Source organism: Rana temporaria, chromosome 3, assembly GCF_905171775.1.
Source record: "Rana temporaria chromosome 3, aRanTem1.1, whole genome shotgun sequence".
In the NCBI taxonomy this organism is placed as follows: domain Eukaryota; kingdom Metazoa; phylum Chordata; class Amphibia; order Anura; family Ranidae; genus Rana; species Rana temporaria.
The window spans coordinates 116,734,520-116,761,781 of NC_053491.1; the positions used below are offsets into that span (position 1 = coordinate 116,734,520).

General features: G+C 39.7%; 1 protein-coding gene across 3 annotated transcripts in view; it reads right to left on the reverse strand.

The window, feature by feature from the left end:
• PLXNA4 (plexin A4) overlaps positions 1 to 27,262 on the reverse strand; it is a 910,139-nt gene that overhangs the window by 369,414 nt on the left and 513,463 nt on the right. For all 3 annotated transcript variants that reach the window (XM_040343305.1, XM_040343306.1, XM_040343307.1), the window contains one exon: positions 12,072 to 12,172. In XM_040343305.1, the coding sequence (XP_040199239.1) occupies positions 12,072 to 12,172 (101 nt within the window). The remainder of the gene's footprint in view (positions 1 to 12,071; positions 12,173 to 27,262) is intronic.

Below are 27,262 nucleotides of genomic sequence, written 5' to 3' on the forward strand. Positions count from 1 at the left end.
GGTATTGCGAACAGCCACACATAGCTGGGACCACTGTCAGCCTTTCCTTGCACTGTATTGGAGTGGTCAGAGCTTTTCACACACACCTGTCATTCCAGACGCAGGAAGATTTATGGCCGCTGGAAATCGCAGGTTGTGCTAATCATGTAAAAGAACCATTTGCACTATTCACTGTGGATCACCAAATAAAAGCTGTCCATCTACAGGACTGGATTAATGCAAAGCCATCTACACATCATGTTGCCAAATATCAGTAAGGTGGGATGAACACAACACATAGGGGTCTATATGTAAAACGTAAATTCACTGTATGCCTGTGACACACATCTGCTCAGTTCTAACAAAACTTGCCCTATTCTGTGTTATCGTCGTATGATCATAAGCACCATCTAGCGGCCATAACAGTATTTATTTTTTAATACCTCACTATTTTTGCCACAAGATGGCATTTAAAATGATATGAGATAATTATATAACACAGAATAGGGCAACAAAAATTCTCCGCTCCAAGCTGCTCTTCCTCACTGCCACTTCAAACCTGGGTGTCGGGGGCATTACAAAGTCACCTCTGCTCACAGACCAAGTGCTAAGATGAAAGATCGCACACCACATTTTTAGAAAGGATATATGTAAAGCTTAAAGTAGAACTACAGGCAAAAACTTTTTTTGGGATAGTACAAGGGACGGTAGTAACTCCTGTCAGATTTATTTTTGTCATCTGTGTCCCATTGGGGATATTTCCCCTCACTTCCTATTCCATAGCCAAACAGGAAGTAAGAGCAAATCTCTGCAAATTAAGGGAATTCCTTAAGGCCGCGTACATACGGTCGATCCATCCGATGAGAATGGTCCGACGGACTGTTTTCATCGGTTCACCGCTAAAGCGGCCTGATGGTCTGATGTGCGTACACACCATGAGTTCAAAATCCGATCGAGTCAGAACGCGGTGACGTAAAACACACAACGTGCTGAAAAAAACGAAGTTCTATGCTTCCAAGCATGCGTCAACTTGATTCTGAGCATGCGCGGGTTTTGAACCGATGCTTTTATGTACTAACCATCGGTTTGGACCTATCGGTCAGTGGTCGGTTCGACTTTAAAGCAAGTTCTCTAATTTTTGTCCAAAGGACAAAAGACCGATGGGGCGTACACACGGACGGTTTGGACCGATGAAACTGAACTTCGGTCCGTTTTCATCGGTTTGGACGGATGGTGTGTACGCGCCCTTAGAACTCCCATGTCACCAGAACCTATTGGAACTTTTCCCTTCTATTACTTTTCAAGGGACAACCCAAAATTTGGGGATTTTCTGTTACTTTCACCTTCAATGTTAATGGTAAAGAGGACAAATAGAAAGGTTGAGTCTCCTTAACAGGGGCACAGACAGCAATAAAAACTGGCATGTTCTAATCTATCTCTACTCTATCCAAAACTGCAAAAAAATTGTGGAGGCCTTCTTTTGGCAAGTTTCGTTGAAGCTGAGTGGGTGTGTGTCACATTCGTTCAGCAATTTTTTTATACACAGATCCCATAGTCCCATAGTCATGCGCAAAACCGTCTGGGGTGCACATGCATTTCAGGCACACTGGTGTGAGCCATAGTAAGATACCCTGCTAATGTACAAACCATCCCTAGCACAATTTATTGAATATCCTTGATCTTCCTTGCACAGTTTGTACATTTTTGTTGACATCCTAGAGTCCTAACACCTAAACCAAACTGCTAGCTGAAGTGGATTGTGGAACAGCAGCCGTGGATTGTAGGTGTATTGATGCAGGAGTATTTCTTCACTGGCCTACCCCAACTTGGTGTGCTGTGTATGGGTATGAAGTCTAATTTTGATGGTGTAAAATTAAGTCTAACCAGGTGAATGGGTTAAAAGATTACACTAAACAGTTGGCTTAGGGGGCAGGAAATACAAATCTGACCACTTATGTAGATGGAAAGCAGCTAGTGCAGTCACTGTAGTTCACTTCTAAAGCAAGTGTCACTATTAACTATGCAAAGATCTGCAGAAGTCAATAGAAACACTACTGCCAGTTCTATTTGCCACAGTTAATGGCAGCATGGGCAAGAAAAATACCATACTTGTCTCTGCAATGGTTTCCTTGCACCCAAGCATTATAGTATATGATCTGGAAAGGCTACAGGTCTGCTGCGGATATATTATTACTTAGGTGAAACAAGCAATTTACATTTCACTTTACTGGAACTAGGACCTTTGCAAACCCCTTCTTTTAACATCACAGTAGAAGGTAATTTCTCTTTGCCGCTACCTCAACTTCAGAGATTGGGAAATGAAAGAAATAAAGGTGTGCCTTCACTCTCCTATTTCCAAGTATGATCTCCTATAAAGGAATCAATAACCCTGTGCTGTTTTCTTTCATTAGAGTCAGGTTTCCTATTGTAGAGTTGGGAAAAGAGTAAGGTTGGTGAAAATCAATGACAGCTCCCTGGCATGCAGCCTTCAGACATAGAAGCCAGTATTGCAGCCTAAAGCAGTATTAAAGCCAAAAACAAACATGAATTACATTGATGCTTACCAATTATAATATGTAAAGGCTGCATTAGCTTTCTTTTTTTCTTTTCTCATCTGGTGATGAGAAAAGTAAGTCTGTTGTTTTTAAATCTGTTTTTAAGTCTGTTGTTTTTAAATAGAGCATGCTCTTTTCCAGTTGTATCACTTTACAGGGATGAGGCCTCGTACACACAAACGTTTTCCTCGACAAAATCCATCAAGAAAAATGCTGGCAGAGCTTTTTTGCCCAGGAAAACGGTCGTGTGTATGTTTTTTGTCGAGAAAACTGTTGTGGATCTAGATGAGAAAAAAAGAGAACATGTTCTCTTTTTTCTCGTCGGGAGTCTCAATTTCCTTGTCGTGTTCCCCGTCGGGCTGGTTTACGACGTGTGCATGCTTAGAAACCCACGCATGCTCAGAATAAAGTATGAGACGGGAGCGCACCTTCGGTAAAAGTAGCGTTCGTAATGGAGATAGCACATTCGTCACGCTGTAACAGACTGAAAAGCGCAAATCGTCTCTTACCAAACTTTTACTTACACACAGTAACATGAGATTAGAAAAAGCAGCCCCAAGAGTGGCGCCAATGGAATGGAACTTCCCCTTTATAGTGCCGTTGTACGTGTTGTACGTCACCGCGTTTGAGAACGACAAGATTTTGTCTTGACAGTGTGTATGCAAAGAAAGCTTGACAAGATTCTCGACAAGCCTAACAAGAAACTCGTTGAGGAAAACGACGTTTCATTTACGACGAGATTCTCGGTCGTGTGTACGAGGCCTGAGACAAACCATTTACCACTGGCAGGGGTACTTACAATGATCAGTTGTATCCCAAAAGAAAGAAAACTGTTTGGCTTTATTTTGTTAGTGCATTGAAATTTGCTAGTGCATCTAACACCCCTCCCCCCCCCCAACTGACAATACTGCTGTCTGCTGTGCACACTGTTCTTATTCATCCATAGTGGAGGCACTCCAATACAGGAAGTGTGTTACTGGCCAGATCACCAGGTACAAACAGAACAAAAAAGAAAAAGAAAAAGAAGAAAACAAATGCAGCCACCGCACCTAATGATTGAGCTGCAATATATTGCATTTTTAGTTTACTACCATTTTAAATAAAAAAGCAAAGAGATAACCAGAAAGGCTGCCCTATACTCTCATTGTGTTTCAAACTAGGGACAGGCAAATGTCTCTGGGTTCAACTCATTAACTCATGTTTGATATTCACTTTAATGGCTATCATAAATAGGTACATCTCTCATCAAATATTAGAAAAGATCCATGAAATGGCCATTCTAAAGTCTCATACACACGATCAGTGTTTCCGAAGGGAATTGTGTGATGACAGGCTGTTGGCAAAAAATATGATCGTTTTTTTTTTTGTTCCATTAGACAATTGTTGTCGGATTTTCCGCAGACAAATGTTGGATGGCAGGCTTTAAAATTTTCCGTGGACAATTGTCTGTTGTCGGATGCTCTGAGCGTGTGTACACAAGCCCGTCCAAAGTACAAACGCTCCCAGGAGACATTGCGGCATCGAGGAAGTGACGGAATACCCGCACACTACCCGATGAATCCATATACAGGAAGCGGCCAGTAACATAAAGGTTTACTAAGCTTCGCCTGCCCCTGACAGTGACTCGAGCTGGGCATCGCCGCTTAGTGAAGGATTGGCTCGGGCGGCTCGGCTACTCTAGTCCTGCAAAGGGAACTGAGTTCCTGCTGTGAAAAAAGTGCAGGAACTCCGTTCCCACGCGTTCCCGCAGGACTTGAGCCCTGCTCGGAATCAATGCTCTCCAAATACGACATTAGCAGAAGGTGCCCAAAGGGTGGCGCTAAATAGCTGAAAAATCACGTAGTTTCGTGTTTGCTAGCCAATGTTCTTCGGACAAAAGTCCTACGCTTTGTCTGCGGAAAATCCCATTGTGTGTATGAGGCTTAAGAGTCACCACCAAACACCTATAACCACTGTTCTACTTCCTACTAACATGAGTCTCCAATTTGTTTAAACAGTATTGTAAATTAAAACAAAATCATCAGCATACCAAGAGATCTTTCAAGTTGTATGTTATTTTGCTCACCTTAAACTCTGTTCCGTCATTAGTATATGTACACTGGAGCCCACACAGGTTTGAACTACCATACATCAGGGCTGGCTTAATGAGAGGGCACACCTGGGCACTGTCCAGGGGCCCCAACTGCATGGGAGGCCCCTGCACTTTCCCCAAAGCAGCTGGTCCTTGAGCCCACACTGCCCCGAAATTGGGGGCCCTGTGATGGCACTGAGAGTGATAAATACACACGGGAGGCAGTCTGCCTCCTTCCTACTTGATGTCTGTTTACCTGCACTGTCATCATTGTAGGGGCCCAAGAGCATTACCTTGCCCAGGGACCCATGATGCTATTAAGACGGCCCTGCCATACATATGCATGATTTTGCTGCAGTGAGTGCATGATCTAGTGGTGCACCTGAAGTCAGTAATCACTGCTGTCACTAGGCAGTTTAGATGATAGACTAACCTCAGGAATCATGTGTAATGGTCCCCGAGGCTTGTGATCATTGTGATGCCTTGTCACATTGATCACGATAAAAGTTGAAAACTAAAAGAGATCCTTACACAATGCATAAAACCCACTCTCATGGCTGTGTGTAAGAGCGAAGCTTGCTTCTGCATTTAATTCCCATATTAACCCCATCTTACCAGACATGCTTTTTTCGCTGACTGGTCTATTTTATACTTTTATGGTCTTTTTCCTTTTTCTTGTCGTCAATTGTGTACATTTATAGGACTATCTACAACAAAGCTGTAATCTGAATAGGGGGCACAACCTCTTGCATTGTTGGATTTCTGATATAATTTACTGAGCCTTTCCCTGTGTATTTATCAAGCCATGATCCACAGCCTGGCAAACACATACACCACAAAAGCAGTTTTCACAGGTTGACAAGGAAGCTGGGAATTTCTGTAACTAGTTGAGAAAAAAAATAGCAAAATAGAAAAATAAACACAACTTGGAAGATGGAGAGGGTTGTATTTCAAGTAACTTTGCAAACCATTGTTTTAGTAGGATAGTGGAATTAACAATAGAGAACTGCAAAACTGGGCCTCCTTAAAGCGGTGGTTCACCCTAAAAAACAAGTTTCTACCTTGAAATCCAGCATACTAGCGTGAGCTACAGTATGCCTTTATTTTATTTTTTTGCGCCTTACTCACAGTTTAATGGCGTAGTTAAGTTTCAGACTCCCCGCGGGGAATGGGCGTTCCTATGCAGAGGGGAACATGATTGACGGCCGGCTATGGCGCATCACGCTTCCCGAAAATAGCCGGAGTAGGACTCGGCTCTTCACGGCGCTATACGGCGCCTGCGCACAGACTAGGAGCTGACTGCGCAGGCGCTGTGAAGATCCAAGTCCTATTTCGGCTATTTTCGGGAAGCGTGACGCGCCATAGCCAGCCGTCAATCATGTTCCCCTCTGCATTGGAACGCCTACTCCTCGCGGGGAGTCTGAAACTTAACTACGGGATTAAACTGTGAGTACGGCGCAAAAAAATAAAAATAAAGGCATACTGTAGCTCACGCTAGTATGCAGGATGGCATGGTAAAAAAAATAAAAAATTTTAGGGTGAACCCCCCGCTTTAACATGCTAGGTGGATCGCTGACCTGGAACAAGCATGCAGCTAGTGAAGTCAAAGGAGAATCTAGACCAGTTCTAGACCAATAACTCAGAAAGTAATGGAGAAATTAGAAAGCTAATGCAGCAGTATAACAGCCAATTAACAAGCATTTTGCAAAGGAGGGCTCAGTAACTGCTCATCTATGTATTGTGCCAGTATTGGTTTAATGGAAATGACAAACCAAACCTTTGAACAAACTTTTCTAAATGGGTCAAAGTGTAAAATGGAACAACAAACTCATGGAAAAAGCAACAAATGAATAACTTAAAACCTTTATAAATTGGCCTCACAGTGTGACAATTTATCTTGTTGTGATTTAAGATGCAAAAAACGTTATTACATTTTTTAAATTAATAGTAGCAAAAAATAATATAGTGCTTTATTTGATTAACAAGAAAGAAATGTATACATTTTGTGCTATCAAGCGCAAGAAACTTACAGGTAGACATGTGCAAAACTGAAAAATGTGCTTTGTTTCGCATAAATTCGTTATATTACTAATTTTGTTTCCTGGACTGGGGAATTTGTTTAGTTTTGTTTAGTTTAGTTTCATTTAGTTTATTAATTTTCTAAAGAATTCCAAATTTTCTGAAAGACTCATTAGCTAATTTATCGACCAACTTGATCTTATGTCACTATAAGTAATGCCGCATACACACGATCGGTTTGTCTGATGAAAATGGTCTGATGGACCGTTCTCGTCAGACTAAACCGATCGTGTGTGGGCCCCATCGGTTATTTATCCAGCGGTTAAAAAGTTTGGAACTTGTTTTTAAAGTATCTGATGGATGAAAAACCTATAGAAAAAAATGATCGTCTGTAGGCACGTCCATCGGTTAAAAATCCACGCATGCTCAGAATCAAGTCGACACATGCTTGAAAGCATTGAACTTCATTTTTTTCAGCACGTCGTTGTGTTTTACATCACCGCGTTCTCACACAATCGTTTTTTTAACTGATGATCAGTCAGCTTCATCGGATAACCGATGGAAAAATCCATCAGACCGTTTTCATCGGATGGACCGATCGTGTGTACAGGGCATAACTTGTTTGATTCATTTAGCACTGCACTATTTATTTATTATCCTGATTTACTTTGTTTGTTTGAGTGCTGGCTGCTTTATATTTATTTTATTGTGGGTTAGCGCAGTTTTTTTTCCTTTTTACATAATTTATCGACCAATCCGAATTCTGTGTGAAAAAAAGCTGATTGTTAAGGAGTGAACCGGGAAGCCTGCCGCTGTGTCCTTAACATCTGATGACTCATCAAATTAAAAATTTGAAAAAAAAACAGGCCCCTGTGCTTTGTCAGTTCTACAGTCCCTTGAAAAAGTATTCATAACCTTTGAGATTTTCCACATTTTGTCATGTTACAACCAAAAATATAAATGTATTTTATTGGGATCTTATGTGATAGACCAACACAAAGTGACACATAATTGTGAAGTGGAAGGAAAATGATAAATGGTTTCCAATTTTTTTAAAATAAATATCTGAAAAGTGTGGCCAACATTTGTATTCAGCCCCCCTGAGTCAATGCTTTATGGAACCCCCTTTTACTGCAATTACAGCTGCAAGTCTTCTTGGGTATGTCTCTACCAGCTTTACAGGTTTTCCTCTAAGATTGCCCTGTATTTGGCTCCATCCATTTTCCAGCAACTCTGACCAACTTGCATGTCCTTGCTGAAGAAGAGTATCCCCACAACATGATGCTGCCACCACCATGTTTCATGGTGGGTATGGTGTGTTCAGGGTGATGTGCAGTGCTAGTTTTCCGACACATAGCATTTTGCTTTTAGGTAAAACTGTTTAATTTTGGTTTCATATTACCAGAGCACCTTCTTCCACATGTTTGCTGTGTCTCCCACATGGCTTCTCACAAACTGCAATGAGACTTCTTATGACTTTCTTTTAACAACGGCTTTCTTCTTGCTACTCTTCCGTAAAGGCCGGATTTGTGGAGTGCATGACTAATAGTTGTAATGTGGACAGATTCTCCCACCTGAGCTGTGGATCTCTACAGCTCCTCCAGAGTTACCATGGGCATTTTGGCTGCTCTTCTTCCCCGGCCTGTCAGTTTAGGTGTCTTGGTAGGTTTGCAGTTGTCCCATACTCTTTCCATTTTCTGATGATGTATTAAACAGTGTTCTGTGAGATGTTCAAAGCTTGGGATATTTTTTATAACCTAACCCTGCTTTAAAATTCTCCACAGCTTTATCTCTGACCTGTCTGGTTTGTTCACTGGCCTTCATGATGCTGTTTGTTCACTAAGGTTCTCTAACAAACCTCTGAGGGCTTCACAGAACAGCTATATTTATACTGAAATAAATTACACACAGGTGAATTCTATTTACTAATTAGGTGACTTCTGAAGGCAATTGAGTCCACTAGATTTTAATTAGGGGTATCGGAGTAAAGGGGGCTGAATACAAATGCACACCACCACCCTTTTCAGATATTTATTTGCAAAAACAAATCATTTATCATTTTCCGTACACTTCACAATTATGTGCCACTTTGTGTTGGTCTATCACATAAACTCCCAATAAAATGCATTTACATTTTTGGTTGTAACATGACAAAATGTGGAACATTTCAAGGGGTATAAATACTTTTTCAAGGCACTGTATTGCTGTTCAATCAGCAGGGAGCATCATATTTGCTGATAGTATGCTAGCAGATTACAAGCTTTTCTGCTCTGTGGCTGCTTTCCAAAGAAAATAAACTGTAAGGTCTCAGTTACACGGGAAGCTGCCAACATAAAAAAGATTATAGGCATTGTGGCTACAACACAAAAATTATACCCTATGTTGTCTCTGGTGTACATACTACCACCAAATTCATCCCATTCAAGTGAATGGGGCTGTGCTGCAACAATCATTCAAGTGCTTAGCATACACTTGCAACAGAGGGCCAGATTCACAGAAGAAATACGCCACAGTATCTACTGATACTCCGGCGTATTTTCAAATTTGCTGCGTCGTATCTTAATTTGTGATTCACAAACAAGATACAACGGCATTTGGCTATGATCCGACAGGCTTACGGCTTCGTACGCCTTCAGATCTTAGGCTGCAATACTTCGGCCGCCGCTGGGTGGAGTTTGCGTCGTTTTCCAGCGTTGGGTATGAAAATTAGCTTTTACGGCGATCCACCAAGGTACTCGCGTGCGTTACGTCGTCGCAAGTCGTTTTTTCCTGTCGCAAAGTTAAGCCTGCTTTTTCATGGCTTAACTTTAGACCAGCCATGTTAAAGTATGGCTGTCGTTCCCGCGTCGAATTTCAATTTTTTTTTCCTATGACGTCCGGGAATACGCGCAAAGCATGTTGGGAAATTTACCAACGGAGCATGCGCAGAACGTTCGGCGCGGGAGCGCGCCTAATTTAATAGGTACACGCCCCATTTGAATTAGGCGGGCTTGCGCTGGACGGCTTTACGTTACACCCCCGTCAGTTTACACGCAAGTGCTTGGTGAATCAGACACTTGCGCTGAAAACTTGCGGCGGTGTAACGTAAAGACGATACGTTACGCCACCGCGATTCTTTATGAATCTGACCCATAGTATTTACATAGAAAATCCCCATTCAGCTGTGAACAAAATATGAGCATGCCTGGCAGCCACCGCTCTACCACCCTCTGAAAAGTTATCCGCCAATAATCACTTTTCAGAGAGGAAGTAGACAGCCGCAGGTGTGAACACATCCTAAGACTTCGCACACCTTTTGTTTTCTTGAACCTGGAATGCATTTAGCATATTTAAACTGTAAGTTATGTTCAGGAGCTCAGGTATTATTTTGGGTGTTACTAGCACTTTAGGATTATATATTAAATATATATATATATATTTTTTTCCCAAACTGCGTCATCTATCAAAGTGATAGTAATGAAAACCAAAAGAAACATATAACATCCTGAAACAAAAATGTCTCCTTAGTGGGTATACTTGTCTGTTATTTAAATGCTAATTATAATTACATTTTTTATGTCACTTTCTAATAATGTTGGCACCCGGCCTGCACTTAATATATATCGCTCCACGGGTGGAAATGTTTCAGCAAAAGACAATTCCATTTCAAATTAACATATTGTTTATCTGTGTGAATCCTCACAGCAGAAACACAGCAAAGAAGAGGTTCCCTTCAGAATATACCAAGCTTTAATTAAATGTATCTGTGCCTTTTTTTGGGACCTTGTTATAATAAGCTATATCAAGCAAGTGGAACTTCTCTGCTTGCAAATATGCCTTGTTATAAATAATAAAATAATACAAATATAATACTACTACCATTACTACTACTAATAATAAAAATAATAACCATCATCATCATCAATAGAATAATAATAATCATCATCATCATCAATATAATAATAATAATAATAATAATAATAATAATAATAATAATAATAATAATAATAATAATAATGTGATAGAGTTCTACTTTCTCTAGCACCTTAAATAAATTCATATAATCCATATCTACTCTCATTTTTTTTATATTAACCAAATAAATGGCAGCTAGCATATGACTGGTTGCTATGGGTGACAATTCTATTTTCTTTGTTCTCTTTGAACACGTGAGCACTATAGTTCAAAGGGTAGAAATGTGCAGCAACTCACAGCAGTTAATCAGATGTCAGCTTTCATTAGTCTCATGACACTGTGCTGAGAAAATAAAGGGCCTGTACTACACGAATGAAAATGGGGTACTTGATGCATATACCTGCAGCTCACTGATTGCTTCCCAATGGTCAATGTGAAAATGTGATTTAAGCCACATAAATGCATCAGCTTTGCTTTGTACTACTCATATGTATAATTGTTATAGACTATAGCATATATAGTCATGATCGCCGGGTTTCACAAAAATAAAGGTTGGCAGAAATTCCTGAGTGCTCCACAGCACCTGGTCTACAAAATGTGTATTCATCCATGTAGTTCATACTGGCATGTCATCGCACCTGGAAGAGTGCTGAATGTTGCCCATTCCTGGCATATGTGGCATAGCTGGGTATTAATTTGCTATATACAGCTAAAATACAGGCTGGATGCTAAATGTAGGAGTAGAGATAAGCAGGCACAGAGATTGTTTTGTTAGGCAGAGGCTCACAATCCACATATTGTATGTTCACTTGACCCCAAACACATCTCTCAACAGGATCTATTGAGAATCGTACTTTCTTTGCAGGATCAGGCAGTGCAGGTGCTTGTGAAGTGGGATTCCCCACCCACTGTAATGCCATTTAGTTCTTTATCAAGGGTTTCCCAAATAATGAGGTATTGTATTTTCTAAAAAAAAATATTACATTACAGAGAGTGGGGAAGTCCACTGTACAATCCCCAGCACCAGAGTGTGATTCCCAATGAAACCTACTCACTCTTAGTTCAGGAGTCTGTAAATGTTACATGAAAAAAAAAAAAGGACACATGAGATTTTACTAATCCACAGAATGGATTGTATTGCATGTGGTGTCAGCCTGTAGTGCTGAAAATCTTAGGCCCCGTACACACGTCCGAGGAACTCAATGGGCAAAACACATCGTTTTGCTCGTCAAGTTCATTGTGAAGCCGCGAGGATCTCGGCGAGCCAAGTTTTCCCGTTGACTAACGAGGAAATAGTGAACATGTCCTCGTCGGTTTCCTCGGCCGAAAGTGTACACACGGCCAGGTTTCTCGGCAGAATACAGCTCCGATCGAGTTTCTGGCTGAATTCTGCCTAGAAACTTGGTCGTGTGTACGGGGTCTAAGGCAGCTGATACCTATTCTATTTTTGCCTGTTTAGGCAGATGATACCCATTTTACTAGTTTTTGAATATAAACCTTAAATGAGGGTCACAGCTTTTGTTCTAAACATTAAAAGTTGACCTTGTACTTACATGTTATGAAGCACGCACCAACCACAATGTGGGTCCCCAGAGCCAAGGCAATCACTGCATGAGGTATACTGACCACAGGACTCTACTGGCACTCGAGTTAGCTGTAAATGAAACAAAACAAATTATCATAATGATATATGTGTAACATTTAACTAAAGATCACCTTATATTATTCTTTCACTAGCATCAGCACATGAATATACAGAACAAAAGAAAATAAGTATACATTTAAGAACCAGCAGGAACCAATAAAGGATCAGACTGTAAATGAATCTCTTAAGTCATAAATGGCATAAAAGTAGCATGTTCTGAACACTGCATAAATGTCCAGATAAGATATCAAGCTTTACCCAACACATTTTAAATATAATAGTACACACATGTATTTTTAATCAGAAAGCTCAGCATACTTGGTTTTATATGGCCATTAATAAATTGTTTTGAACATACTCCACATAGTACAAGTCTGATAACTAAGTAGCATAAACACAACGGAGCAAGGTGGCCATATATCTTTTATATTATACACCTCACCCACCCCCTCCTTTATTGGAGACTAAATAATAGATATGAATTTTTAAAGTAAAATGGGAATGTATTGTGTGGGTCTATCTCATGCTGAAAGCAGAAAGCAAGCCTTACCCACTGTTTTATTATTTGTCTGCTCTCATTTTCCCAGCCTGTGTCTGTCTGTCTGTATCGATTAGATTCCCCTTGGCTGAAGGCCTGGATAGAACATGGGAGCCTAAGCTCATCCCTTGAGCTTCGTGGGTAGCAATGTTCTGAACTCACGTTCCGAAATATCTCATCAAAATGTAATCTATAAAGAATGTCTCTTTAATCAGTGGAAACACTGCCCCTCTTTCACTGCCTTCTCTGCTTCATGACTTCTTCACCACCTGTTGGGCCCTGCTTTTATCATAATAAGGTTAGATCTTGTGTGTCTAACATATAGAATGACTTTGTTTAACAGCTGTATGGTGATCTGCATTAAATTGTGCCCATGGCATTGAACTTTATGTTACTAAACTTTATGTTACTGAAGCACAAATACCAAACAGGATTCAATATTGTAACTGTTCCTATACTATACTTCTAACTGCTGGACTTAACCATGAAACATTGTATTAAACTTGGATCAGCTTCCTTATGATATATATTTAAATATTTACAGTATGAACACACACAGTCACATTTCAAATTTATGTTCATAAAATATAAAAAGAGGATTAATCAAGTAATAAACATCAGATGACAGTCATTCATTGGTAAATGAACTCACCACTTCTATATTTTACCCCTGCCACATAAACTGTACATGCTTAGAACAGTCAGGCTTTGTTGGTTTTGCCTTTTTCTTAAAAATGAAAACTGAGAGCAGGGAAATAAAGGCAAAATCACCCTGTTCAATACAATTCACCTGTCTTTAAAGTCCCAAGATGTGTTGCCATTGTGCTTACCCAAGACAAAAAACAGGTATCGCCCAAATGTTCTGAAATTGCATGCAAAAAAACTCTTTGTTACCAAGTGATAAATTGTTGCTTTTGTCTTGAGAAAAGTAAATAGTAATTTTATTGTGTATTTGTTATAAAAATTCCTATAGAGTATGAGCATTGCACAGGCACCTTTAATCGGGCAGTGCAGTTAAACTCTCAAACCCAGATATAAAATGTAGTATTCATGCATTCAAACATATTCCTTAAAGTTGCTACACCAATCATGTGTTCAAGAAAAGGTATCACATGATCTTTCATTACATATACACACATTTTGAAAGGCCCCAGAGGCTGCAACACCTAAGCAAGTGGCACCACTAACCAAACACTGCCATGAAGACCAAGGAACTCTCCAAACAAGTAAGGGACAATGTTGTTGAGAAATAAAAGTCAGGGTTAGGTTATAAAAAATATCCAAATCTTTGATGATCCCTAGGAGCACCATCAAATCTACCATAACCAAATAGAAAGAACATGGCACAACAGTAAACCTGCCAAGAGATGGCCGCACACCAAAACTCATGAACTGGGCAAGGAGGGCATTAATCAGAGGCAGCACAGAGACCTAAGGTAATCCTGGAGGAGCTACAGAGTTCCACAGCAGAGACTGGAGGACACTGGAGTACATAGGACAACAATAAGCCATACGCTCCATAGAGTTGGGCTTTATGGCAGAGTGGCCAGAAGAAAACCATTACTTTCAGCAAAAAACAAAATGGCACGTTTTGAGTTTGCGAAAAGGCATGTGGGAGACTCCCAAAATGTATGGAGGAAGGGGCTCTGGTCTCATGAGACTAAAATTGAACTTTTTGGCCATCAAAGAAAACGCTATGTCTGGCGCAAACCCAACACATCGCATTACCCAGAGTTGAGGGAAAGATGGATAATGCTAAATACAGGGACATTCTTGAGTAAAACAGGTACCACTCTGTGTGTGATTTGAGGCTAGGACAGAGGTTCAATGACAATTACCCTAAACACACTGCTAAAGCAACCCTTCCATGGTTTAAGGGGAAACATGTAAATGTGTTGGAATGGCCTAGTCAAAGCCCAGACCTTAATCCAATATAAAATCTGTGGTCAGGCTTTGCTGTTCACAAGCGCAAACCATCCAACTTGAAGGAGCTGGAGCAGTTTTGCAAGGAGGAATGGGCAAAAATCCCAGTGGTAAGATGTGGCAGGCTCATAGAAACTTATCCAAAGGGCCTTGGAGCTGTGATAGCCGCACAAGGTGGCTCTACAAAGTATTGACTTTAGGGGGGTGCACATTGACTTTTTCTGTTATTTTGTCCTATTTGTTGTTTGCTTCACAATAATAAAATAAATCTTCAAAGTTGTTGGCATGTTCTGTAAATTAAATGATGCAAACTCTCAAACAATCCAAGTTAATTCCAGGTTGTGAGGCAACAAAACACGAAAAATGCCAAGGGACGTGAATACTTTTGCAAGGCACTGTATATCTGAAAATCTTCAGAGATGTCCTTGCTAGGATCTATTTTTTTTTCACATCAAATGCTATGGCAGCAGCCAGGAGGAATAGAACTTTTTTTTCTAAATATACGGGAATCTACTTGTATGCTGATCTAAGTAATTTTTAAGTGGGCATAAAATCTCAATGATCACTAAAGCCCTCATAGACTATGAAATCCTATACAAATGGATCTAGCCCACCAAATTGCTGATTTCTGATCAGGGCAAAGCTTATGCTATATTTAACCACTTGGGATCCGCCTGCCGTCAATTGACGGCTACAGTGCGGATCCCAATTTCCAAACTGCCGTCAATTGACGGCCGCCCCTTAGGGCGGTCCCCGCGCGCGCTCCAGAGCGCGCTGCGGGGAAAATCTGTGTTGGCCGTGTCCCTCGGACACAGCCAATTACAGATCGCCGCGAACGGCCAATCAGAGTGGCCGTTCGCGAGGCGATCTGTGCGGCCAATGAGAGAGGATCTCATATGTAAACATGTATTTTTTTCAAAATTGTCTCACTTTTTTGTTTATAGCGCAAAAAATAAAAACCGCACAGGCGATCAAATACCACCAAAAGAAAGCTCTACTTGTGGGGAAAAAAGGACGTCAATTTTGTTTGGGAGCCACGTCGCACGACCGCGCAATTGTTAGTTATAGCGATGCAGTGCCGAAAGCTGAAATTTCACCTGGGCAGGAGGGGGGTATATGTGCCCAGTAAGCAAGTGGTTAAACTGAAAGCAGGATCCTAAATGGGGGATGGGAGATTTATTTTAGGGGTAATTATGCAGATTAGGGCCCACATTTGTTGTTTTTGGGGGGGGGGGATTTTGCTGACACATAATGCTTATATATCTTGGGGGGGTGCAGTTTGCGGTATGTTCACCCCTTGTCCCGTGACATATTCACAACATTTATGCCTTTTACCTATTGCCAAAGCAATATGCTGAATGCAATAGTATGTGTACTAAAACCTTAGTAAATGTATACATCAAAATGTGAAATGGGGGGGAGGGTAACAAACCTGCCTTTGGTTAATAAATATGCCCCTTTAGGTATTTGTATATATTAGGTATTGGTGCACATTGCTATTAGTGCAAATGTATGAACCAATATACATGCTATTACAGGGAATGTCTTGAAAAGTTTACCTAATGTTTATTACCTTATGTTTCAAATATATATATATATATATATATATATATATATATATATATAAATTGCAGGACTCTCTCATCAGGACAGTATGTTCTATACCTAGGACATGGGGCAGAATATATATTAACTGATTTGATTGGCAGGACATTTCAGTGAGACAATAACAAAACCTACACAGGCACACTTCCTTCCTACACAGGTCTTTTTGCCTATCTTTAGAGCCAGAGAAGTAACTGGGCTAAGTGTTTCTGTAAGACAAGCACATCAGAACTCGTCTGTCTTTGGCAATCAGATAAAGACTTTCCTCTTCTCTTTCATGTGCATTCCTTTTTCTGTGCTGGAACTCATGCAATCATTCTCCTCTGAAGCCTAGACCATTGTAACCACACAAAGTGCTACAACAATTGGGACCCTCATTATTTCTGAATACAGAATAAATAAAATTTGTAGTTGACTGACATTTAACACTCTCCAGAGTATGATGATTTTAATTATATTTTCAGATGCTTTCCAATAGGATCTGCCTAAGTTTTTCAAACTTGCAAAAAAAAAATAAGAGTCACACCAAGTAATTACAAATTGCTTTTTGCATTGTTGAAGCTGCATGAAACTGACACAGAACAAATCGAAATGGCAATTTTATCATTTCAAATAAATACTAAGCTATACTTTATGGGGAGGGATGAACATTTTCTAGGGCACTGGATGGTGGAAAAATAATATTTTCACAGAAATTATATATATTTTTTCCTTTATATAGCACTAGTGGCTCCTGTCACTCAATAATAGATATGTGCATTCCCGTTCGTACGAATGTTATTTTCGTACGAAAATAATCATTTTCGTACCCGCAGAATAATGTGTACATACGAAGAAATTTAAGCACCAAAATACGAAAAAGACGGGATTACGAATGAGTCGCATAACAAACAACCGCAAATACGAACAAACGATCCGACGAAAATACGACAAAACGAAAACGGCAAAAGAACGAATATGACATCTATAACAAAAGACTTGCATTCTGTATTTTGTTTGAATCCTTGTTCTGTTCGTATTTTGATTTTCAGTCGTATGTTCATATGACATCTTATAACAAAAGATTTGTATTCTGTATTCTGAATTCCTTTTTTCTGTTCGTAATTTGGTTTCAAAATACAGAATGCAAATCTTTTGTTATAAGATGTCATTTTCGTTTTTTTGAATGGACAGTGAGTGTAGTTAGTTAGTGAAGCAGCTTCTCTTTTGTGCTGAGTACAGTAGTACAGTAAAGCCAAATAAACTTTTCTGTGGATTTTCGTCTGAAGGGAGAGATCAGTTTTCCAGACTTTTGAACCTGGAACCCAAAAATGGTTTTCTGATGGAGTTTAAAAACTAACGAACGGTAAAACGATCGTTTTTATGTTTGTTGCTAAAAAAAGTCTGACCAAGTGTATGGGGCTTAACAATAGTTAATATGGATGAGCCGCGTGTTGAAAGTGCCGCGAATCCCGCGATATATTTACGAAAGTACAAAATGACGAAAATTCACGAAAATTATTGTCTAACAAGTAACGAACATGAATTAAACAGAATAACGAACCGTTCCGCATGTACGAAAATAAAACGGTAACCAAAATACGAAAAGATCGGAATACGAAAAAATCGCCTCGTACAAAAAACGAACGGGAACGAACAGGAAAACGGGTGTCTTACGAACAACGAACGGGAACGAACCTACGGAACGATACGAAACGGAACAAAAAAAATTGAATTTTTTTTCTGTGCACATGTCTACTCAATAAGAACAACATGAATGAACTCAATCAAAACACAATCACCTCAGGATTGTAGATATCTTAAAGTAATTGTAGAGTCTCATTTTTTATTCTATAACAATAACAAACATGGAATACTTACCTGCTCTGCGCAGTGGATTTGCACAGAGTAGCCCAGATCCTCCTCTTCACAGGTCCCGCTTCTGTGATCTTGGCCCTTCTCACCTGTTTAGTGCCCCCACAATAAGCAGCTTTCTATGGGGGCACCCAAGCCGAGCTGCAGCTCAGTGTGTCTATTTAGATATGGCGCTGTGGTTCGGCCCTGCCCCCTCTCTCTCTCCTTATTGGCTAACTGACTTTGATTGACAGAAGTGGGAGCCAATGGTGCTGCTGATGTGTCTCAACCATTCAGAAGGGAGAGTCCTGGACGGCCGCGACACTCGTGGACATCGCTGGACAGAGATGGGGCTCAGGTAAGTATTAGGAGGGCCGAGGGGGGCTGTTGCACACAAAGGCTTTTTATCCTGGATAAAAAAAAAACTTCTGACTTTACAGCCCGCTTAGGAGAGTAGGAGAGGTTTAGAACTTGTGTACGGTTTCTCTATTTTTTCTCTGTTGTCCTTCTTTCATGACAACACAGCTAGTAATAGAACAGACATACTACCTTTGCTATCCTTATCAAAACCTACAAAACATACATTTTATCAAGGGTTGAGAAATAAACTCCCCACATTGCTGGAAAGCATGTGTCGGGCTGATCACCAGAACCAGCACTGTCACAAGTCATATGCTTCTACATATCAAGAACAATGCGCAAGGAAAATGTCATTATGTGCTGCAAAGGAGGGCAAAGCACATACATATTTTAATAGTCTCAATTTTTTTGGTTCACATAGAAGCTTTATATATGTATATATATATATATATATATATATATATATATATATATATATATATATATATATATATATATATATATATATATATATATATATATATATACAGAGAGAGAGAGAGAGAGAGAGAATATATATATATTTGTGTGTGTGTGTATATGCAAATTTTTATATACACTTGCACAGAGTAATATGTACTTCAAGCTTGAGGGCCCTCTAAATTTACAGTGCTACAAACAAGATGCATAACATTTTTTATTAGCAAAATTTAATGGGAAGACATTCAAGCACGCTAAGTTATGAATTGAAATAGCTTTCATGTAATCGCTTCTTTTCAGTACAACATTTTGGCCAGTTTGAAAAGTATTTCATACAGACATACTCTGCTCAAGGGTTATCGGCAAACGACATACACAACAGTTTGCTGAAGTAAAAAAAAAAGGAACTCTACTGGGTTCGGCTGAACAAAGTGTTTTTCTGTTGAGTTATACAGTACTCCCACTCCACTCTCTGCTTACCAATGTGTCTCTCACTCCTGGAGTTATGTTAAACTAAACAGCAGGTCTTTTAGCTGGGGAAAAGAAGGGTGAACAGCTGCAATTTTCTTTTCAAAACTCCTACAAAGCTCATTTTTTCCTGCTGAAAAAGCTCATGAGAATTTAGAGAGTACATAAAATACCCCCAAGATATTACGTTCTACAATTGAAAGAATATTAATGCATTTCATGGTACTGAGACACATTGTTTGGCCTATTTTAATAATCATTTTAATTATTATGGCTGTCAGGCTTCATATCTGAAAACACTGTGTAAAATGCAATCTAACAAGTTCCTTACAGAACTCTTGGGTAAAGGGAGATAGATGTATTGTTAAAGCCCATCTTTGGGCATGTTTTTTTCCCCTACCTTGTGAAGAGTTGTAAGAACTCTGCTGTCCCGGTCCCTTACAGGAGTTGTATCCAGGTGCACCTAATCCAGCGCTGCAGATGTGGCTGACAGTGGGGATGTGATTCTATCTTAACATTCTTCCACTGTTCAACACAACACTAAAGTTGTGTACCTATGCAATGCTTTGCATGTTGGAAGCTAAATATGTTTAAGATTTTAACTTCCTGCTGTGGTCTCACATGGTGGCCCCACTGGACTCCCTCACCTAGACCCAGTGGACGAAAAAGAAGGTGGAGTTGGATGCCTTTTATCCCCACAGAACACCTTCCAAGTTTTTCCTACCCTCCCTCTCTATTCCTCTCTTCTTTCGAGATGCACTGTATTCCTCCGTTTTCTCCAATTTCTCTGAGGATTGCTGCAATTTATTGGCCTCCTGGACCAGTATTGTGCTTTTGTGATGACTTTGCTGCCTGGCTAACCTACTTTTTCTCCTGTAAAATATCCACTCATTCTTACTCATGTACTCCCTTATTATCTCTCGCGTTGACTATTGCAACTCCTTTCTCATAGTTCTACCTTGCCAAAGGCTATACCCTCTTCAGTCTAACATGTATGCTGCTGCCAGACTTATTTACCTTACCAACTGCCCAGTGTCTGCCACCCCTCTTGGCCAATCCCAACACTGTCTTCCCGATTACCCAGCAAATTTAATTAAAAATACTAACAACATACAAAGCCCTTTGCAACTCTGAACCTGAGCTACATCACCAATCTTGTCTCCAAATATCACCCAAACCATCCTCTCTGCTCCTCCCATGACCTTCTGCTCTCAAGCTACCTTGTCTCTTCCCCCCATGCTCATCTACATGACATCTCCAGAGTATCTCCCATCCTCTGGAATGCTCTGCCTTAAAGGGGTTGTAAAGGTACATGTTCTTTCACCTTAATGTATTCTATGCAATAAGGTGAAAAAACATCTGACAATTATCGGCCCCCCAGCCCCCCCGTTTACTCACCTGAGCCCTGGAAAGTACAGCGTTGCGAACATGCTCGATCGTTGCCTGGGCTTCACGGCTCTTCATTGGATAGATTGATAGCAGCGTAGCCATTGGCTTGCGCTGCTGCAAATCAAATCCAATGATTCAGCGCATCAGGGGGCAGGGCCGAGTCATACACTCGGCGGCTATGGTTGCCGACTGTATCACACGGGCCCCTGGGGAAAGAGCTTCCCAGCGGGGGTTAGCTCTTGCAAGGAGGAGCAGAGAGAGCCGCCGTGGGACCCCAGTAGAGGACATTCGAGGCCACACGAACTGCAGAGTGGAGGTAAGTATGATATGTTTGTTATTTTTTTTTTAAAACACAAACCTTTACTATGACTTTAATCTGTCCAGCTATATCTCATACTTTGGCTGCCTTTAGGCGATCCCTGAAAACGAATTTCTTCATGGAAGCCTTTCATGCCTCCAACTAATCTTTTATCACTTCCATTAGCTCATTCCCCACAGTCATAACCTTCTCTTCCACTTGACCACCCTATTAGATTGTAAGTTCTTATGAGCAGTGCCCTCTTAACTCTCTTGTATTCTATTGTATTGTAACTGCACCGTCTCCCTTATAATAATGTAAAAAGCTGCGTAACTTGTTGGCGCTATATAAATCCTGTGAATAATAATAATAATAATAATAATAATTACACAGTATTCAGCATCTAATATTTGAATAGCCCATTACAGAGTGATGCAACGATTCTTTGCTTTGCTTAAAACACTTCCAGTAACATGCTATACAACAGTATAAGAAAAAAGGCAGGTTGCCATTCTGTGACATGAGAAGACAGAGATTCTGTCTTTTTGCTAAGCAGGACCACGGATTTCTGCCTTCTTACACTTAAATCACATCCCCCACAGTTAGAAAGCTCCCCCCTAGGGACACATTTAACCCTTTGATTGCCCCTATTAACCTTTTCCCTGGAAGTGTCATTAGTACAAATACAGTGCATCTTTTTTTTGATACTGATCACTGTATTAGTGTCACTGGTCCCCAAAAAAGTGTCAAACGTGTCACTTAAGCCTCGTACACACGATAGGTTAACCAGAGGACAACATTCTGAAGGACCGTTGTCATAGGTTAACCGATGAAGCTGACTGATGGTCTGCCACGCCTACACACCATAGGTTAAATAACCGATCGTGTCAGAACGCGGTGACGTAAAACACAACGACGTGCTGAAAAAAATGAAGTTCAATGCTTCCAAGCATGAGTCAACTTGATTCTGAACATGCATGGATTTTTAACCGATGGTCGTACCTACTAACGATCGGTTTTGACCTATCGGTTAGGAATGCATAGGTTAATTTTAAAGTAAGTTGGCTTTTTTAAAACCTATGGTTAAATAACCTATGGGGCCCACACACGATCGGTTTTGACCGATGAAAACGGTCCTTCAGACCATTGTCCTCTGGTTAACCTATCGTGTGTACGAGGCCTAAGTGTCTGATTTGTCCTCTGCAGTGTCACAGTCCTGCTATAAGTTACTGATCACCGACATTACTAGTAAAACTATTTTTTTTTTAATTCCATAAAAATATCCCATAATTTGTAGACACTATAACTTTTGTGTAAACCAATCAATGTACGCTTATTGAGAATTTTTGACCAAAAACATGTAGCATAATACATATTGGCCTAAATTGATGAAGAAATTTGATGTTTTACATTTTTTATTGGGTATGATTTATCACAGAAAGTAAAAAATAGATATATTTTTTTCCAAATTGTCTGTCTTTTTTTTGTTCATAGCGCAAAAAAAATGCAGAGGTGATCAAATACCACCAAAAAAAAGCTCTATTTGTGGGGAAAAAAGGCCATACATTTTATTTGGGTACAGCGTCGGACGACCACACAATTGTCAGTTAAAATAACGCAGTGCCGTATTTATAAACTTAACATATATCTTAAAATAAATCCGAACTATTTTAGTTTTGCTTTAGATAGATAATTAAATATTAAAGTATAAACCTCTCAAAACAGTACAAACGGTTTCTTTACATGGAGAAGTAGAGTTTACACCTTCATGATATATAATGGTTTATTTGGGATTTTTTTCAATGGTCTTATCTGCTGAGAGATTACATGAAAATAGAATATTCACAGTACGTACACAATGTAAGCTGTGAAGTAATTGCAGCTCTGTCAAGTAATGGCTTACAAGGTTGATGTGATAAGACCAACTATAGTGCATAATATTTACAATATACTCATATAAAAACAACATAACCTTCTATTTGTGGTTTATGAAAAGGCTGAAGTTATTTTTAGCTATGTATTTTAATAAAATGGAAAGCACATTAAATAAAAAAGATTCACACAGAGAAGGTGGAATAGACTGGCGTGAAACAGATAGTGGTTTAGAGTTACCAGGGTGAAAATCGTTTGGAAATTCATAGGCCGGGATCCAGCTACAACTAATTAGCTTGGCTACAGAAGGGCAGCGATGGAGCCAGTGAGAAAATTGCTACTCCCATACATTGACAAACAAGCTTTAAACCTTCAGTCCGGCAAATTCTTCCACACAGGGAAGTAAAAAAGAACAGTGACATAGAGATGGGCTCATTACAAACCACACATGTCATTTTATCCAAACATTCTATAGAATAAAGCAAAAAAGAATTCAAAGACAACAGGCTTCTTTCACATTGGGTTAATCTTCTTTTCCTTCTTCGATGAGTGATTTCAGCCAGCTTCATTAAAGTTTTATAGTGTTAACATATAAGAATAATTGCTTTTTCTCCAAAGCATATATTGGCAATGCTTCCCAAGAAAAATAGTCTATATAACATCTCAGCTAGGTTTAAAATTATTCTTCTTACTAAAGATTGTAATTCAAAATTGTGGGCAGCTGAGCCCTGGTAGGAGAGAGTTTACTTATGCATGCTGAATGTCAGCTTGAGATGCTACTGGATACTCTGCCAGCTAGAAAATAATAGAATGAATGTCTTAGCAGTTAAAGTATATCCAAACCCAAGAACAAAAAAAAAAGTATTATATTGCAGCATGCAAGTCCTTAGAAGTTTTGGCAGAATTACTGTATTTATTGGCATATAACACTCACTTTTTTACCCTGCAAATCGGTTGCAAATAGTGTGTGCGTGTTATACGCCGATACTGCAATTTGGGCTGACTCGGAGAGAATGGGAAGGGGGCGGGACGAGACCCGTCAGATTACATACAGCAAGAATCTCCTGTTTACTCAACAGCCTCTGTAATAGGAAGTCCCGTCTCCTGGGTTGGCATTGGAACAGTGTTCTGTCTATCATAGAAGCCGGTCCAGGAGGCGGGACTTTGAATTAAAGAGTAAACAGGAGATTCTCGCTATATGTAATCTGACGGTGCTCATCCCTCCCCTACCTGAGATGGGCATTGATCAGGCTATATTCATGGCATTGGGGAGGCTGCAGATTGGCATTAATTAAGCTGCATTGACGGGCAATAGTGAGGCTACAGATTGGCATTGATTAGAAAGACTCAGAGATTGGCATTGATTAAGCTGCATTGATGGGCAATGGTGAGGCTGCAGATGGGCATTAATCAAGTTGAATTGATGGGAAAATGTGAAGCTGCAGATGGGCAATTTTGAAGCTGAAGATGGGCATTGATAAGGCTGCATTGATGGGCACAGACCCTTATTTTTCTTCAAAGTTCTTTATTTAAAATGTAAGTTGTGTTTCCTGAAACTTCCCTCTTAAAATGACGGTGCGTGTTATACGCCTGTGTGTGTTATATGCCGATAAATACAGTATTTTTTTTTTCCAAGTCCAAGACTATTTTCTGCAAGTACAGAAAAAAACATGTTGATCCCGTCAGAAATATTGTGTCATTGAAACATCCTGTGGACTGAACTGAAATCTCAAACAATGTTATCAGCTTTCTCAACTATTTTTTGTGTAGCTCTTGGTTATATACCTAGTTCTTTTGTGACTTAAAAAGCAACACCCCTCTACGTAATGAATACGAGGACAGGGTCAGGTGTTTGTAGTCCAAATAAGAAGAGCAACTTAGGGTGATAATGCTGTTCCTCCACAGATACAGTGCAGTGAGCGAGTAAAAACAAAGGAAAATAAGCCTGAAGAAAAAGAAAACGAATGCAGTAAAAACTAAAGACAGTGTATCAATTTTTTGTTTTTGGGTTGAAGTAGACTTTAAATTCATAAAATGGATGCACTGAAAACTACTGGGAAAGCTAGCCTGGGGTTTGAGCATTTTCCCAGCTCTATGAATGATCTCAACAGCTTTGTTGTACAGGAGAACTATTACTTAGATATAATTCCTAAAGTATAAACAGTTGTATGTATGTTAAAGCTCAACCCTGGGATATTAGCAACCACCTCCAATGTCTCATTCCCACCACCCTAAACAAAACTGATATAAACTGATAAAAAAAAAAATTGGAATGTACATTTTGCTTAGCTGACATCATGGTCCTGCAATGATCCTTCTCTTGTCTTCTGTTGGTTTCCTAAGGTCCTACTTTGGGTGTCACTGCCTGCATAATGCAAAAACGTACTATTGATGGAGGCAACACTCTCAGTGACCAGGTTCTTACTCATACGTTCCACTGGCAGGAGAACTCACAAAGAGATTTCCTTAATTTGTAGGGATTTCCTCTAACTCTCTGTTTGGCTATGGGACAGGAAGTGAAGATAAATCTCCACAATGGGACACAATTGGCAAAAAAAATAATGACAGGGGTCTGACCCTCCCTTACAAGCTGAACTGTCAAATGAACTGTCTAATCAGGAACAAAATGCAACACCCATCTGGCAAGGTGGTGTGTTAAATGTTCCCAGAGCAACGTGCACCAAGAAGTTATAAACGTTGTTATCGATGCCACCCAAGCAAGTCACATGAAGAAGCTTTGCAGCACTGAAAAAGTACCATTGATTCCTATTAGGTGGTAATTTATGATAGGTTCACTTTAAGGTCACCAAACATTAGTGCATTTTTATAGCAGATGATGTCATTGAGGCATGTGATGATTACATTCATTAACACTGTATATATTTCAGTAAATACTACTCCGTGTTATGTTATATAGGTTAAAAACATCATAGGTTAGGCCGCGTACACACGATCGGTCCATCCGATGAAAACGGTCTGATGGACCGTTTTCATCGGTCAACCGATGAAGCTGACTGATGGTCAGTCGTGCCTACACACCATCGGTTAAAAAAACATTTGTGTCAGAACGCGGTGACGTAAAACACAACGACGTGCTGAAAAAAACGAAGTTCAATGCTTCCAAGCATGCGTCGACTTGATTCTGAGCATGCGTGGATTTTTAACCGATGAACGTGCCTACAAACGATCGTTTTTTTTCTATCAGTTAGGTATCCATCGGTTAAATTTAAAACAAGATTGCTTTTTTTTAACCTATGGATAAATAACCGATGGGGCCCACACACGATCGGTTTGGACCGATGAAAACGGTCCATCAGACCGTTCTCATCGGTTTAACCAATCGTGTGTACGCGGCCTTACTGTATATTTTTTTTTTTCACGTGTAATCGAAAAAAAATAAAAACTGTTTTCTTACAATGAAAGTCAAACTAAAAAATAGCCTGCACATCGTCAGTAGAGCTGTACTATGGAAGCATAAATATATGTATTTGGATTGATAATATGTCACTGTTGATTTAAAGTAGACTTTGGTCTATGAAAATGTCAAAGGAATTACATTGATGTTTTGCACAAATAGGAAGAACACCTGCAGCTTAATCTGGAATACAAAAGTGAAGACAGAAGTCACGGAGCTTAAATTCAGAATGTAGCAAACTAATTCAAGGCGCAGGATTGCAAGGGGTGAGAATGCATCCACACTATATTACTCTAGAGGACAACATAAGCAGCATATACACTCCCTGTAGATACAAAGGTTGCTTTGAAGGTTCTTTTAATCTTTATTGTGGCAAAAGATATATTCTCAATTCAATAGCTATGCTAAATTACAAATTTTGTAGTGAAGTGGAAAATGCTTCACAGTAAATGCAACCAAAACACTAAAAAGTTTTCTTTATCAAATACACACACATACACATTCTTCTTTGAGAAGCATATGATTGTACTGTTGCATGATCGATCCTTCACCCAAATCACATATCCACTTATCTGCACAATACGTGACCTCCACATAATCAGGAGTTTCATTAAATTCCTCTTATCAGCATCAGTTAGCAGAAAACTGAAAAAGTTCACACTTTTTGACCCCTCGTAACGACAAATTTGGTCTTTCAAAGTCCTCCAATGCTTTGTTTGTAACAATTTTACATGCATTTTGGCACAGTTGTACAGAGTATACATCAAACCAGTCACTAAAATACCCTATAAACCTAAACCCGAGGACCCTGCATTCACTATATATGATCTCCCGCAGTACACAGAACATGGAAATGTGATTATTTTACTAAATATAAACTGCTATATACCTTTTATGATCAGAAGTATATAGCAGTCTTTTGACTTCTATCAGTGTCTG